The following is a 17,594-nucleotide window of genomic DNA, read 5'->3' on the forward strand; positions in this document are numbered from 1 at the left end:
TTCCGTATATGGCAGGTTCCATGCAAGGGTGTTTCAGTGGAACCTGTTGGACCGGGTGGTCTTCAGTATGCCGACTGACGGGATCCCGGCGCACAGTATACCGATGCCGGAATCCCGACAGCCTGTATACCGACACTTATTCTCCCTCGTGGGATCCACGACCCCCCTGGACGGAGAATAAAAAAGCGTGGCGCTCATTTGCGCTCGCCACACTGCCGGTAAGCCGGCAGTCGGGCTCCCGGCGCCGGTATGCTGGTTGCCGGCATACCATACTGCACCCTGTTGGACCAATGGTCCGGGTCTCACCTGGACATGCATCGGAAGATAATTCTATCTCCCAGGACCAGAATCTCCCTTCTGTGGTGGCTGCACAGTTCTCACCTTCTGGAGGGGCGCAGGTTCAGGATTCAGGATTGGATCCTAGTGACCACAGATGCAAGCCTCCGTGGCTGGGGAGCAGTCACACAGGGAAGAAACTTTCAGGGAAAGTGGTAGAGCCAAGAAGTTTTGTCTACACATAAACATTCTGTAATTAAGAGCCATTTACAACGGCATACTGCAAGCAGAACATCTCCTTCGGGGGTCTGCCTGTCTTGATTCAGTCAGACAACATGACAGCAGTGGCGTACATAAACTGCCAAGGCAGTACAAGGAGCAGAGCAGCGATGGCCGAGGCCACAAAGATTCTTCGCTGGGCGGAAAGACATGCCAGCGCTCTGTCAGCAGTCTTCATTCCGGGTGTGGACAACTGGGAAGCAGACTTCCTCAGCAGACACGATCTCCAGCCAGGAGAGTGGGGTCTTCATCGAAAGGTCTTTGCAGAAGTGACAAGTCGTTGGGGAGTTCCTCAAGTAGACATGATGGCGTCACGCCTCAACAAGAAACTTCAGAGATATTGTTCCAGGTCAAGGGACCCTCAAGCTATAGCGGTGGACGCCCTAGTGACACAGTGGGTGTTTCCGTCAGTATATGTGTTCTCTCCACTTCCTCTCATTCCAAAGGTGATAAAGATTATAAGAAGAACAAGGGTTCAGGCGATACTCATTGTTCCGGATTGATCAAGAAGGGCCTGGTATCCAGAGCTTCAGGAGTTGTTCATAGAAGATCCCTGGCCTCTTCCTGTTTGTGAGGACCTGTTGCAACAGGGGACGTGCGTGTATCAAGACTTACCACAGCTGCGTTTGACGGCGTGGTGATTGAACGCCAAATCCTAACCCGAAATGGTATTCCCAGTGAAGTCATTCCCACACTTCTTCAGGCTAGAAAAGAAGTAACGGCAAAGCATTACCAGCGTATTTGAAGAAAATATGTGTCTTGGTGTGAAATTTCAGCTGGGGCGGTTGCTCCATTTTTTGCAAGCAGGTGTGGATGAGGGCCTAAAGTTAGGCTCCATTAAAGTACAAATTTTGGCCTTATCTATTTTCTTTCAGAAGGAGTTGGCCTCCCTTCCAGAAGTTCAGACCTTTGTGAAAGTCGTACTGCACATACAACCTCCCTTTGTACCCCCAGTGGCACCATGGGATCTTAACATGGTGTTGCAATTCCTGCAATCTCATTGGATTGAACCTTTGCATAAGGTTGAGTTAAAATTCCTTACTTGGAAAGTAGCCATGCTGTTGGCCTTGGCATCTGCAAGGCGGGTATCTGAATTGGCTGCTTTGTCGCACAAAAGTCCCTATTTAATCTTCCATGCTGATAGGGCGGAGTTGAGAACTCGTCAGCAATTTTTGCCAAAGGTGGTTTCTTCAATTCACGTGAACCAGCCTGTTGTGGTTCCAGTGGCTACTGATGCCTTGGTCAGAGCTTTGCAAATCTATGTCGCCAGAACGGTTTAAGTTAGGAAAACAGAGGCTCTGTTTGTCCTGCATGCTCCCAACAAGATTGGGGCTCCTGTTTCCAAGCAGACTATTGCACACTGGATCTGTAATATGATTCAGCAGTCTCATTCTACGGCAGGATTGCCGTTACCGAAGTCGGTGAAGGCCCATTCTACCAGGAAGGTGGGCTCATCCTGGGCGGCTGCCAGAGGGGTCTCGGCATTACAGCTGAGCTGCTACTTGGTCAGGATCAAACACCTTTGCGAAGTTCTACAAGTTTGATACCCTGGCTGGGGAGGACCTCTTGTTTGGTCAATCTGTGCTGCAGAGTCATCCGCAGTCTCCCGCCCGTTCTAGAGCTTTGGTATAAACCCCATGGTTCTTGAAGCATCCCCAGCATCCTCTAGGACATATGCGAAAATAGGATTTTATTACCTACCGGTAAATCCTTTTCTCTTAGTCTATAGAGGATGCTGGGCGCCCGTCCCAGTGCGGACGGTATCTGCAGTTATTGGTTGTAGTTACGCACATGTTGTGCTGAGTGCAGTCAGTCTGTCACTGTTGTTGATCATGCCGTTGCATGCGTTGTTGTTGAATGCCATGTTGTAGGGCGTGTTGGTGGTGTGAGCTGGTATGTATCTCACCTTAGTTTAAAATGTTAAATAAATACTTTTCCTCGAAATGTCCATCTCCCTGGGCACAGTTCCTATAACTGGAGTCTGGAGGAGGGGCATAGAGGGAGGAGGTAGTTCATACCCATTCAAAGTCTTATAGTGTGTCCATGTTTCCTGCGGATCCCGTCTATACCACATGGTTCTTGAAGCATCCCCAGCATCCTCTATGGACTAAGAGAAAAGGATTTACCGGTAGGTATTAAAATCCTATTTACGTTGCTGCAGGCGTAGCACAATGGCTTGTCATTGCAGGTTGCAGGATGACACATGCAATCCATTCCTGGGCTAGACAAATAAAGGAAGATCTCTTGGGTAATATGACCTTAGACGACACTGTTGCCTTACTGTCTCACATTCAGGACACGGCAAGAGTCCTCTGTGACTCCTTATAAGAGATTGGCACTGTTAGTGCTAGAACCACGGCTATGGCTGTGTCTGCGCGCAGAGCCATATGGTTACGTCAGTGGATCGCTGATGCTGACTCAAACCGTAATGTGGAATCTATTTCCTTCACAGGTGAATGGCTCTTTGGAGGTGACCTGGACACCTGGATTTCGAAGGCTACGGCCGGAAAATCCACATTTCTCCCTTCGGGTGCCCCTCCTGCTAGACGTTCCTAAACGGGACCATCTACTCAGTCCTTTCGGTCCTCCAGATTTCGATCCAGAGCCAGAGGAGCCTCCAATGCAGCGAGAGGCTCCAGGGCAATACCTATAAAACCAGCAGTTGCTGGGTCTCAGAACCAGAAAACCAGTTCTGCTCCCGCAAACACTTCAGCATGACGGTGCACACCCACCCCGGGGGGATCTCGTGGTGGGAGCTCGGTTACGTCACTTAAGCCACATCTGTGACGGTTCTTGCCAAGATGCTTGGGTAAGGGACCTTATCTCTCAGGCCTACAAGCTGGAGTTTGACGTTTCTCCTCCCCAACGATTTTTCAAATCAGGCTTACCAGTTTTGGAAAGTATGCATGGTACTCTACTACTGGCCATAGAGAAGTTGGTACAGTCCCAGGTCATTGTCCCAGTACCACTGTTGCAACAAGGACAGGGTTACTACAGTCTGTAGTACCGAAAACAGATGGGTCTGTGAGATCCCTTCTGAATCTGAAGTCCTTGAATCCTTACCTGAAGGTTTTCAGATTCAAGACTGAATCTCTGAGGGCAGTGATCGCAGGCCTGGAACACAGGAGTTCCTAGTATCCCTGGATATCAAGGATGCTTATCTACATGTCCCAATTTGGCCATGTCATCAGGCCTTTCTGAGGTTTGCCCTGCTGAACGATCATTACCAATTTCAGGCATTACCCTTCGGCCTGTCTACAGCTCCAAGGGTGTTCATGAAGGTGATGGTGGAAATGATGTTTCAGCTCAGGGTCCAGGGGGTCAATGTGATCCCATACCTGGACGATCTCCTGATAAAAGCAAGATCAAGGGAGCTTCTATTACTCCACATAGATCGCACTACAAAACGCCTGTCTCACCACGGGTGTATCCTTAATCTACAGAAGTCCCACCTGGAACCGTCTCCGCGGCTCCTGTTTCTGGGCATGCTACTGGATACTGTAGCATAGAAAGTATTCCTCCCAGTTGACAAGGCGAGAGCACTCCAAGAAATGGTATGCATGGTCTTCAGACCTGCTCGAGTGTCCGTTGATCTTTGCATAAAATTGTTGGGAAAGATGGTGGCCTCCTACGAGGCGATACAGTACGGAAGGTTCCATGCAAGACCCTTCCAATTGGACATCCTGAATAAATGGTCCGGTTCCCATCTTCAGGTGCACCGGATGATTCGGCTGTCACCCCTGGCCAGGATTTCACTCCTGTGGTGGACACAGTCTTCCAACCTCTTGGAAGGCTGGAACTTTGGGATTCAGGACTGGATCCTCCTCACAACAGATGCAAGTCTATGAGGATGGGGAGCTGTCACCCAAGGGGCACAGTTCCAGGGCAGGTGGTCTGCCCAGGAGGCCCTGCTTTCAATCAACATTCTGGAACTTCAGGCTATCCAGAACGTCTCTGCTTCAGGCATCTCCTCTACTAAGGCCACAGGCAATCCAGGTGCAGTCGGACAACGCTTTGGCAGTGGCGTACATCAATCGACAAGGAGGGACAAAAAGCAGGGCCTGCATGCGAGAAGTGTCAAGAATACTCCTCTGGGCAGAAAAACATGCAAGAGCGCTGTCCGCAATCTTCATTCCGGGAGTGGAGAACTGTGAGGCGGACCTCCTAAGCCGCCACGACCTCCACCTGAGGGAGTGGGGACTACACCCTCAGGTGTTCCAACTGAACATCCACAGGTGGGGTTGCCCACAGATCGACTTGATGGCCTCTCATCTCAACAAGAAGCTTCGCTGCTATTGCTCACAGACCAGGGACCCTCAGGCGAATGCAGTGTATGCGCTGACTTCGCTTTGGCCTTACCAGCTGGTCTACCTGTTTCCTCAAGCGGATCAGACAACAAAAAGTGGAAGCAATCTTGATTGCCCTGGATTGGCCCTGAAGAGCATGGAACACGGCTCTTCTGGACATGTCTGTACAGGACCCTTGGCCTCTACCACTAAGAAGGGATCTTCTTCAACAAGGACCGTTCGTCTACCCGGACTTACGGCAGCTTAGTTTGATGGCATGGAAGTTGAGCGGAACATCCTAGCTCACAAAGGGCTTTCCAAAAAGGTAATTGCCACTATGGTACAAGCCAGAAAACCTGTGATGTCAAAACACTATCATATCTTGCGGAGATATGTCTCTTGGTGCGAAGAACGCACATATCCCTCTTCGGAATTCCACTTAGGAAGGTTCCTGTGTTTCCTGCAGGCTGGAGTGGATAAGGGCTTATGTCTGGGATCCATTAAAGTCCAGATTTCAGTTCTTTCCATCTCCATCAAGAAAAAGTTGTCTCTCTTGCCAAAAATTCAGACCTTCTTGCAAGGGCTGCTTCATATACAACCTCCCTTTGTGCCCCCTATGGCACCTTGGGATCTAGATGTTAAGTTACGTTTTCTACAGTCCTCCTGCTTTGAACCTCTGGTGATGGTAGAAGACAAGTACCTCACGTGGAAGACGGTGATGTTACTGGCCCTGGCTTCTGCTAGGTGTGTCTCAGAATTGGGGGCCTTATCCTGTCAACTGATTACCTCCTCCCAGTCCTACCTATTTTGCACGTGCTCTCCCCATCTCACTCTCCACCTCTCTACAAAACTTCAAATGGGCTCTCAAGGCCCACTTCTTCACAAACCCCAGCCAATTGTCCTCCTAACCCTCTTATCCGCACTCAGTCTTCCGCTTCTATGTCACCCTGGTCTGTTAGCCCTATCTGCAGTAATAATACAGGGACATGACTGGGGACTTGAGGGGATCTGGGAGCGTCACAGTGACATCACTTATATCTATAGTAATAATACAGGGACATGACTGGGGAGGTGAGGGGATCTGGGAGTGTCACAGTGACGTCACTTATATCTATAGTAATAATACAGGGACATGACTGGGGACTTGAGGGGATCTGGGAGCGTCACAGTGACATCACTTATATCTATAGTAATAATACAGGGACATGACTGGGGAGGTGAGGGGATCTGGGAGTGTCACAGTGACGTCACTTATATCTATAGTAATAATACAGGGACATGACTGGGGAGGTGAGGGGATCTGTCAGTATTTATAGTGATATTGATGTATCCCCCATTTCGCAGGGTTGCACAGTAGTAAAGAAGACATCTGGTGAGTGTGAGACACCCAGCAGCCATAGCCGTGTGTCACGTGGACTGAGCAGAACTAAGAGCCCCATCACGGTGCCTCCACCTCACTCACTGATACATGAGAGGCACAGTGACCAGAAGATCCTGGAACTCACCAACAAGATCATTCAGCTGCTGACTGGAGAGGTGACTGCTGGGAATGGGACATTATACAGTAACACCAGGGGACGTGTCTGGGTGATGACTGGAGAGGTGAATGCTGGGAATGAGACATTATACAGTAACACCAGGGGATGTGTCTGGGTGATGACTGGACAGGTGACTGCTGGGAATGGGACATTATACAGTAACACCAGGGGACGTGTCTGGGTGATGACTGGAGAGGTGACTGCTGGGAATGGGACATTATACAGTAACACCAGGGGATGTGTCTGGGTGATGAATGTATCACTGTGTGTGTCCGGTTCCTATAAGGCGTCAGGAAGTCACTGTCTATGTCTCCATGCAGGAAGGGGAGTATATAGAGGAACACAGGGGTCTGTACAAGGACGTGATGATGGAGAATCACCGGCCCCTCACATCACTGGGTAAGAGGAGACTGTCATGTATTGTACAGGGGAGAGCAGGTATGGGGGCCCCTATATACACACATCATCTGATCACATTTCTCTAACGTCCTAAGTGGATGCTGGGACTCCGTAAGGACCATGGGGAATAGCGGCTCCGCAGGAGACTGGGCACAACTAAAGAAAGCTTTAGGACTACCTGGTGTGCACTGGCTCCTCCCTCCTCCAGACCTCAGTTAGAATTTTGTGCCCGGCTGAGCTGGATGCACACTAGGGGCTCTCCTGAGCTCCTAGAAAAGAAAGTATATTTTAGGTTTTTTATTTTCAGTGAGATCTGCTGGCAACAGACTCACTGCTACGAGGGACTAAGGGGAGAGAAGCGAACCTACCTGCTTGCAGCTAGCTTGGGCTTCTAGGCTACTGGACACCATTAGCTCCAGAGGGATCGAACACAGGCCCAGCCTCGGTCGTCCGGTCCCGGAGCCGCGCCGCCGTCCCCCTTGCAGAGCCAGAAGCAAGAAGACGTTCCTGGAAATCGGCGGCAGAAGACTTCGGTCTTCATCAAGGTAGCGCACATCACTGCAGCTGTGCGCCATTGCTCCCCATGCACACCTCACACTCCGGTCACTGATGGGTGCAGGGCGCGGGGGGGGGCGCCCTGGGCTGCAATATAGAGTACCTTGCTGGCAAATAACACATAATATAGTCATAGAGACTATATATGTGTAAAATACCCCTGCCAGATATACATATAGAAAAGCGGGAGAAGTCAGCGGAAAAAGGGGCGGGGCTATCTCCCTCAGCACACTGGCGCTATTTTCCCTCACAGCTCCGCTGGAAGGATCGCTCCCAGGCTCTCCCCTGCAGTTTCAAGACTACATAGGGTTAAAAAAGAGAGGGGGGGGGGCACTAAATTTAGGCGCAATATATATATATATATATATATATATATATATATGCAGCTATTGGGAAAAATCACTCAGTTATAGTGTTAATCCCTGTGTTATATAGCGCTTTTGGTGTGTGCTGGCATACTCTCTCTCTCTCTGTCTCCCCAAAGGGCTTTTGTGGGGTCCTGTCCTCAGTCAGAGCATTCCCTGTGTGTGTGCGGTGTGTCGGTACGGCTGTGTCGACATGTTTGATGAGGAGGCTTATGTGGAGGCGATAAATGTGATGTCGCCCCCTGCGGGGCCGACACCTGACTGGATGGTCATGTGGAAGGAATTACGTGATAGTGTCGACTCTTTACATAAAAGGTTTGACGACATAACAGATGTGGGACAGCCGGCTTCTCAGCTCGTGCCTGCCCAGGCGTCTCAAAAGCCATCACCGGCTCTAAAACGCCCGCTACATCAGATGGCAGACACAGATGTCGACACGTATACCGACTCCAGTGTCGACGACAAGGAGACTACTGTACATTCCAATAGAGCCACCCGTTATATGATTGCGGCAATGAAAAATGTCTTGCACATTGCTGATGTTACCCCAGGTACCACAAAAAAGGGTATAATGTTTGGGGAGAAAAAACTACCAGTGGTTTTTCCCCCATCTGATGAATTAAATGAAGTATGTGAAGAAGCGTGGGCTTCCCCCGATAAGAAACTGGTAATTTCTAAAAAGTTACTAATGGCGTACCCTTTCCCGCCAGAGGACAGGTTATGTTGGGAGACATCCCCTAGGGTGGATAAAGCGCTCACACGTCTATAAAAGAAGGTGGCACTGCCGTCTCCGCACACGGCCGCCCTCAAGGAACCTGCTGATAGAAAGCAGGAGGCTATACTGCAGTCTGTTTATACACACTCAGGCATTATACTGAGACCAGCTATTGCTTCGGCATGGATGTGCAGTGCTGCAGCTGCGTGGTCAGATTCCCTGTCAGAAAATATTGACACCCTAGACAGGGACACTATTCTGCTAACCATAGAGCATATAAAAGACTCAGTCTTATACATGAGAGATGCACAGAGGGAGATCTGCCGGCTGGCATCTAAAATAAGTGCATTGTCCAATTCTGCTAGGAGAGGCTTATGGACTCGGCAGTGGACAGGGGATGCAGATTCTAAAAGGCACATGGAAGTTTTGCCTTACAAGGGTGAGGAGTTGTTTGGGGATGGTCTCTCGGACCTAGTTTCCACAGCGACAGCTGGGAAATCAGCATTTTTACCCCATGTTCCCTCACAGCAAAAGAAAGCACTGTATTATCAGGTACAGTCCTTTTGGCCCCAGAAAGGCAAGCGGGTTAAAGGCGCGTCCTTTCTGCCCAGAGGCAGAGGTAGAGGGAAAAAGCTGCAAAATACAGCCAGTTCCAAGGAACAAAAGTCCTCCCCCGCTTCCTCTAAGTCCACAGCATGACGCTGGGGCTCCACTGGCGGAGCCAGGTGCAGTGGGGGCCTGTCTCAAGTACTTCAGCGATCAGTGGGCTTGCTCACGGGGGGGATCCCTGGATTCTACAAGTGGTGTCTCAGGGATACAAGCTGGAATTCGAGGAGTCTCCCCCTCGCCGTTTCCTAAAATCTGCCTTGCCAACGACTCCCTTGGACAGGGAGGCAGTGCTAGAGGCAATTCACAAGCTGTATTCGCAACAGGTGATAGTCAAGGTACCTCTCCTTCAACAAGGAAGGGATTACTATTCCACAATGTTTGTGGTACCGAAACCGAACGGTTCGGTCAGACCTATTTTAAATTTGAAATCCTTGAACACGTATATAAAAAGATGCTAGTTCAAGATGGAATCGCTCAGGGCGGTTATTTCAAGCCTGGAGGAAGGGGATTACATGGTATCACTGGACATCAAGGATGCTTACCTGCATGTCCCCATTTACCCTCCTCACCAGGAGTACCTCAGATTTGTGGTACAGGACTGTCATTACCAATTCCAGACGTTGCCGTTTGGTCTGTCCACGGCACCGAGGGTATTTACCAAGGTAATGGCCGAAATGATGATACTCCTTAAAAAAAAAAAGGAGTTATAATTATCCCGTACTTGGACGATCTCCTTATAAAGGCGAGGTCCAGGGAACAGTTGCTGTTATGCACACCAGTGCCTGCAGGAATGTACTGGTGTCTGAACTGTTATGCACACCAGTGCCTGCAGGAATGTACTGGTGTTTGAACTGTTGTTAGGGTCTCCTGCCCTGTGCTGCCACGTCGTCATGGCAACCGGGAGACAAGTGCTAGTGGAGTAACCTGAGCGCAGCTGATACTCCGGTTCGGGTCTTTTGCTGTGCAGTGGTTATAGGCTCTGTGCACGGCAGGGGATCCGGTGCTGGTTTTTGTGCTCACAGTCTGTGAGGTCTGAGTGGGGCGTGGACAGCACCTGCTTTATAAGGCCTCTTTTCAGGGTAAGCAGATGCTGCTGAATCTTTGTTGGTTAGTCAGTTCATGAAAGTTAGCCAGTACTGTGTAGCTTTGTATTTGTTTGTTGCTTACTGCAAATAGGCCTGGGGATTTGGTGTTACACTCTGCCAATCCAGACCTAGCAGTAAGACTGGAGTCAGTCGTTTAGCTTGCTGGGGTTCTGTTACTACTCTGTGAACTTAGCAAGTTTGCGGCTGTATTCTAAGACTTGCCTGTCTAATCCTGTCTCACTGTGCTAGGTGTCAGGGGTCAGTTTGGTGGCAGTAAGCTAAAACCTGTGCACTGCAAGTGAGAATTAGGATTGGGGAGACTCTCCTTGTGTCTATCATTCCATCTCTGACCAAGGAGTTTACTGCCACATCCGTTGGTAACCCTTTAGGGTTTTGCTGTTGCCCTTAGCAACAGCATTTCGGGTTCTCTACGTATTAAAACACAACATCTTGCTTTTTCCACCTGAGCAGTTCTAATACAAGGGAGATACCCAGTTCCTTAGCCTCTGGGCTTCTCTGTTCACTTTGTGTGTATTTTGTTACCCTATCACCTTCTGTGTACGTTATGTCATATTCCCCAGTTTGTCTGTGAGTCCATTTGTTTTGCATAACAGTTCAAACACCAGTACATTCCTGCAGACACTGGAGTGCATAACAGTTCTGACACCAGTACTTTCCTGCAGGCACTGGTGTGCATAACATATTCAGCAGCCCAATACTCCTGTTGAAATTTTGAGGGAATATGGAGCATACCCCTCAAAATACGTTGCAACAGGTGGTCGATCAGGTGCAGGTCCTGACTCGACAATTTAATGATTTGTCCATTAAAATGCACACCTCCCAGGCTGCTGGCGGAGCTCCCGCAGCAGCAGCACCTGCAAGGGTTAAGGAGCCGAAAGTAAATCTCCCGGATCGTTTTTCTGGAGATTGCTCGCAGTTCTTTTGTTTCAAGGAGAGCTGCAAGCTATACTTCCGGCTTAGGCCTCAGTCTTCTGGGTCGGAGATTCAGCGGGTGGGCATAGTGATTTCCTTGCTACAAGGAGACCCACAGGTCTGGGCATATGGGTTGCAGCCTGACTGTCCATCGCTTAAAAGTGTTGATGCTTTTTTTACGGCACTGGGCATGTTGTATGATGACCCTGACAAGACGGCCTCAGCCGAGGCTCAGATTTCGATCCTTAAGCAAGGGCGAAGGCCAGTTGAGGTTTACTGTACGGAGTTTCGGAGGTTGGCCCATGATACCCAGTGGAATGACCCAGCCCTGAGACACCAGTACCGAAGAGGTCTTTCTAACCAGATAAAGGACCAACTGGTACAATATCCCTTGCCTGATAGCTTGGATCAGCTCATGCAGTTATCCATCCGGGTGGATAGACGGCTGAGAGAGCGTAGGCTTGAAAGGGAGACTGAGATTTCCTTCCTTCCCAAGGGAACCTCAGACTCTGAGGAATTTTCTGAGGAGCCTATGCAGATTGGGGCTACCCGCCTCTCCTCGCGTGAGAAGACGCGGAGGAGACAGCAGGGGTTGTGTTTGTACTGTGGGAATAAAGGTCATGTGGTAGTATCATGCCCAGAAAAGCCGGAAAACTTCAGGGCCTGAGGGTGATGGGAAATATCCTGTCAGGCCAGAAGTCAGAATTTCCCAAGAAGACTTTTATCATTCCGGTGACCTTGAAGATCCTCGGTCAAACTGTCAAGATTGAGGCCTTTGTGGACAGTGGGGCCGACGGGGTTTTTATGGACCGCCAATTCGCCCTGAAACACTCTGTTCCCTTAGTACCCTTGGCATCGGAAATTGAGATTTGTGGGTTAAACGGGGAACCATTATCCCAAGGTAAAATTACCTCTTGCACTAGCCAGATTTCTTTGTTTATTGGAGCCACACACTCTGAAAAATTGTCCTGTTATGTGACTGTCTGTACTTTTGCCCCATTGGTGTTGGGGTTACCCTGGTTAAGGGCCCACAATCCTCAATTTGACTGGGTCTCTGGGGAGATTCTTAGTTGGGGTACTGATTGTTTCAGGAGTTGCTTGAGCCTTCCAGTCAGGCTCTCGCAGCTAAGTTTGCCAGGATTGCCAGGGTGTTATGCAGATTTTGAGGACGTGTTCTCCAAAAAAGTTGCAGAAGTACTACCTCCCCATCGCCCCTATGACTGTGCCATTGATTTGTTGCCAAATGCTAAGCTTCCCAAGAGCAGGTTGTACTCCCTGTCACGTCCTGAGACTCAGGCTATGGCAGAGTACATTCAGGAGAACTTGGCTAAGGGATTTATCAGACCTTCACAGTCTCCAGTTGGGTCGGGGTTCTTCTTCGTGGGTAAAAAGGACAGTTCGTTGCGACCCTGCATCGACTTCAGGGAATTGAACCGTATCACGATTAAAAACTCATACCCACTGCCTCTCATTTCGGTCTTGTTTGACCAGCTTCGTACTGCCACCATTTTTTCTAAGATTGACCTACGCGGTGCGTACAATCTAATCCGAATAAGAGAGGGGGATGAATGGAAGACTGCCTTTAATACACACTCAGGGCATTATGAATATTTGGTGATGCCTTTTGGGCTCTGTAATGCCCCGGCAGTCTTCCAGGATTTCATGAATGATGTGCTCAGGGAATATTTGGATAGATTCTTAGTTGTATACTTAGATGACATCCTAATCTTCTCCCATTCCCTGGAGGAACATCGGAAGCATGTACGCTTAGTCCTCCAGAAACTCAGAGACCACCGGCTTGGGGCGAAGCTGGAGAAGTGCGAATTTGAAGTTTAGCAAATCGCATTTCTAGGATATATTATCTCCCCAGAAGGTTTCCAAATGGAGGGTTCCAAGGTACAGGCAGTCCTGGATTGGGTGCAGCCCACTAGTTTGAAGGCGCTTCAGCGTTTCCTGGGCTTTGCAGATTTTTATAGACGATTTATCGCTGGATTTTCGTCTATAGTGGCGCCCTTGGTGGCACTCACTAAGAAAGGGGCGGATGTTGCTCACTGGTCTGGTGAGGCTAAAGCGGCTTTTGCCCGTCTCAAAAGGGCATTTGTTTCGGCCAAGGTGCTGCGACACCCAGATCCAGAGCGTCCTTTTGTGGTGGAGGTGGATGCCTCTGAGATGGGTATTGGGGCAGTGCTTTCTCAGATGGGAGTGTCTGATAATCGCCTTCATCCCTGTGCTTACTTTTCCCGTAAATTTTCGCCTGCCGAGATGAATTATGACGTGGGTAACCGGGAATTGTTGGCTATTAAGGATGCACTCGAGGAGTGGAGACACTGGCTTGAGAGGGCTAAGTTTGTGGTCTCAATTCTCACTGACCATAAGAATCTGGCATATTTAGAGTCAGCGAAGCGTCTCAATGCCAGGCAGGCACGATGGGCTTTGTTTTTTGCTCGCTTTAATTTTTTGATAACATATCGCCCTGGGTCAAAAAACATCAAGGCTGATGCGCTCTCGCGGAGTTTTGCTCCAATCCAGGAGACCACCGAGGAGCCGTTGCCCATTGTTTCCCCATCATGTATTAAAGTGGGCATTACCCAGGACCTCTTATCATTAGTCCTTAGAGCACAGGAGCAGGCTCCTCCAGACCTTCCGGTAGGTCTTTTGTTTGTGCCTCCTAGGTTAAGACAGCGAGTGTTCCTGGAATTCCATGCCAAGAAGTCGGCAGGTCACCCGCGTATTGCCAGAACTCGGGAGTTGCTATCTAGGGCGGTGTGGTGGCCCTCGGTGGCTAAGGATGTGGATCAGTGGGTTCGGGCATGTGACATCTGTGCCCGAAATAAGACTCCTAGAGGGGTTCCTGTTGGCCCATTACATCCACTCTCTATCCCATCTAAGCCATGGACCCACATTTCAATGGATTTTGTGGTGGACTTGCCCAAATCCTCGGGGATGACAGCCATCTGGGTTGTCGTTGACAGGTTTTCGAAGATGGCGCACTTCGTTCCACTGGTTGGGCTGCCATCAGCCAGACGCCTGTCTGAATTATTTATGCTGCATGTTGTGCGTCTCCATGGGTTGCCACTTGATGTGGTCTCTGACCGCGGATCCCAGTTTGTGGCCAAATTCTGGAGGGCATTTTGTTCCGATCTCCAGATTTCTGTCAGCTTGTCGTCAGGCTACCATCCGCAGTCTAATGGGCAGACTGAAAGGGTGAACCAGTCCTTGGAGCAGTTCCTCAGGTGTTATGTCTCCAAGTGTCAGACTGACTGGGTTGCTCATCTGTCCATGGCGGAGTTTGCCTATAACAACGCGGCTCACTCTGCTACAGGGATCTCTCCCTTCCTTTGTGTGTATGGGCATCATCCTAAGGCCAATTCTTTTGACCCCCTGGACTCCACGCCTGGTGGTTCCTCTGTGGTTTCGGTCCTTAGAGGTATTTGGCGGAAAGTGAAGAAAGCCCTTGTGTCTGTGTCATTAGTGACCAAAAGGGTTTTTGATAAGCGGAAAAGACCCTGCAGCTTCAAATTAGGAGACTTCGTCTGGTTGTCTACCAAGAATTTGAAGTTGAGACAGCCATCTCATAAGTTAGGGCCCCGGTTCATCGGCCCTTATAAGATCACCAGGGTTATCAATCCGGTGGCATTTCAGTTAGATCTGCCCCGTTCTTTGGGTATCAATAAAACATTTCAATGTTCCCTTTTAAAACGGGCGATTAGTAATCCTTCTTCCAGTGGAAGACCTTCCCCTCTGCTGGTACGTGGCCAGAGGGAGTTTGTTGTTGAAAGGATTCTTGACTCCAAGGTGGTTCGGGGTCGGCTGTCATTTTTGGTGCACTGGAAGGGGTATGGCCCGGAGGAGCGGTCGTGGGTGCGCAGTTGTGATCTTCATGCCCCCAGACTGATACGCTCTTTCTTCTCGCAGTTCCCCGATAAACCCGGTGGTAGGGGTTCTTTGACCCCTCGTCAGAGGGGGGGTACTGTTAGGGTCTCCTGCCCTGTGCTGCCACGTCGTCATGGCAACCGGGAGACAAGTGCTAGTGAAGTAACCTGAGCGCAGCTGATACTCCGGTTCGGGTCTTTTGCTGTGCAGTGGTTATAGGCTCTGTGCACGGCAGGGGATCCGGTGCTGGTTTTTGTGCTCACAGTCTGTGAGGTCTGAGTGGGGCGTGGACAGCACCTGCTTTATAAGGCCTCTTTTCAGGGTAAGCAGATGCTGCTGAATCTTTGTTGGTTAGTCAGTTCATGAAAGTTAGCCAGTACTGTGTAGCTTTGTATTTGTTTGTTGCTTACTGCAAATAGGCCTGGGGATTTGGTATTACACTCTGCCAATCCAGACCTAGCAGTAAGACTGGAGTCAGTCGTTTAGCTTGCTGGGGTTCTGTTACTACTCTGTGAACTTAGCAAGTTTGCGGCTGTATTCTAAGACTTGCCTGTCTAATCCTGTCTCACTGTGCTAGGTGTCAGGGGTCAGTTTGGTGGCAGTAAGCTAAAACCTGTGCACTGCAAGTGAGAATTAGGATTGGGGAGACTCTCCTTGTGTCTATCATTCCATCTCTGACCAAGGAGTTTACTGCCACATCCGTTGGTAACCCTTTAGGGTTTTGCTGTTGCCCTTAGCAACAGCATTTCGGGTTCTCTACGTATTAAAACACAACATCTTGCTTCAGTTCTAATACAAGGGAGATACCCAGTCCCTTAGCCTCTGGGCTTCTCTGTTCACTTTGTGTGTATTTTGTTACCCTATCACCTTCTGTGTACGTTATGTCATATTCCCCAGTTTGTCTGTGAGTCCATTTGTTTTGCATAACAGTTCAAACACCAGTACATTCCTGCAGACACTGGAGTGCATAACAATTCTGACACCAGTACTTTCCTGCAGGCACTGGTGTGCATAACAACTGTTATGCACACCAGTGCCTGCAGGAATGTACTGGTGTCTGAACGGATAGGGATGCAAAACAAATGAACTCACAGACAGCCTGGGGAATATGACATTACGTACACAGAAGGTGATAGGGTAACAAAATAAACACAAAGTGAACAGAGAAGCCCAGAGGCTAAGAAACTGGGTGTCTCCCTAGTATTAGTAATGCTCAGATGGAAAAAGCAAGATGTTGTGTTTTAATACGTAGAGAACCCGAAATGCTGTTGCTAAGGGCAACAGCAAAACCCTAAAGGGTTACCAACGGGTGTGGCAGTAAACTCCTTGGTCAGAGATGGAATGATAGACACAAGGAGAGTCTCCCCAATCCTAATCCTCACTTGCAGTGTACAGGTTCAGCTTACTGCCACTAAACTGACACCTGAACACCTTGCACAGTGAGACAGGATTTAGGCAAGCAAATCTGAGAATACAGCCGCAAACTTGCTAAGTTCACAGAGTAGCAAAAGAACCCCAGCAAGTTAAACGACTGACTCCAGTCTTACTGCTAGGTCTGGATTGGCAGAGTGTAATACCAAATCCCCAGGCCTATTTGCAGTAAACAACAACAAATACAAAGCTACACAGTACTGGCTAACTTTCAGGAACTGACTAACCAACAAAGATTCAGCAGCATCTGCTTAACCTGAGAAGAGGCCTTATATAGCAGGTGCTGTCCACGCCCCACTCAGACCTCACAGACAGTGAGCACAAAAACCAGCACCGGATCCCCTGCCGTGCACAGAGCCTGTAACCACTGCACAGCAAAAGACCCGAACCGGAGTATCAGCTGCGCTCAGGTTACTCTGCTAACACTTGTCTCCCGGTTGCCTTGACGACGTGGCAGCACAGGGCAGGAGACCCTAACAGTACCCCCCCTCTGACGAGGTGTCAAAGAACCCCTACCACCGGGTTTATCGGGGAACTGCGAGAAGAAAGAGCGTATCAGTCTGGGGGCATGAAGATCACAACTGCGCACCCACGACCGCTCCTCCGGGCCATACCCCTTCCAGTGCACCAAAAATGACAGCCGACCCCGAACCACCTTGGAGTCAAGAATCCTTTCAACAACAAACTCCCTCTGGCCACGTATCAGAAGAGGGGAAGGTCTTCCACTGGAAGAAGGATTACTAATCGCCCGTTTTAAAAGGGAACAATGAAATGTTTTATTGATACCCAAAGAACGGGGCAGATCTAACTGAAATGCCACCGGATTGATAACCCTGGTGATCTTATAAGGGCCGATGAACCGGGGGCCTAACTTATGAGATGGCTGTCTCAACTTCAAATTCTTGGTAGACAACCAGACGAAGTCTCCTAATTTGAAGCTGCAGGGTCTTTTCCGCTTGTCAAAAACCCTTTTGGTCACTAATGACACAGACACAAGGGCTTTCTTCACTTTCCTCCAAATACCTCTAAGGACCGAAACCACAGAGGAACCACCAGGCGTGGAGTCCAGGGGGTCAAAAGAAGTGGCCTTAGGATGATGCCCATACACACAAAGGAAGGGAGAGATCCCTGTAGCAGAGTGAGCCTCGTTGTTATAGGCAAACTCCGCCATGGACAGATGAGCAACCCAGTCAGTCTGACACTTGGAGACATAACACCTGAGGAACTGCTCCAAGGACTGGTTCACCCTT

General features: G+C 49.5%; 2 protein-coding genes across 2 annotated transcripts in view; one reads left to right on the forward strand and one right to left on the reverse strand.

The window, feature by feature from the left end:
• The window catches only part of LOC134983301 (zinc finger protein ZFP2-like), a 294,273-nt gene that overhangs the window by 109,055 nt on the left and 167,624 nt on the right, over positions 1 to 17,594 (reverse strand). The gene's annotated exons all lie outside the window — the stretch shown is intronic.
• LOC134983303 (zinc finger protein ZFP2-like) overlaps positions 1 to 17,594 on the forward strand; it is a 69,168-nt gene that overhangs the window by 10,897 nt on the left and 40,677 nt on the right. Inside the window, exons 2-3 of the mRNA XM_063949016.1 lie at positions 6,186 to 6,377; positions 6,700 to 6,778. Coding sequence (XP_063805086.1) covers positions 6,186 to 6,377; positions 6,700 to 6,778 — 271 coding nt within the window. The remainder of the gene's footprint in view (positions 1 to 6,185; positions 6,378 to 6,699; positions 6,779 to 17,594) is intronic.

Source organism: Pseudophryne corroboree (genome assembly GCF_028390025.1).
Source record: "Pseudophryne corroboree isolate aPseCor3 chromosome 3 unlocalized genomic scaffold, aPseCor3.hap2 SUPER_3_unloc_12, whole genome shotgun sequence".
Lineage (NCBI taxonomy): Eukaryota > Metazoa > Chordata > Amphibia > Anura > Myobatrachidae > Pseudophryne > Pseudophryne corroboree.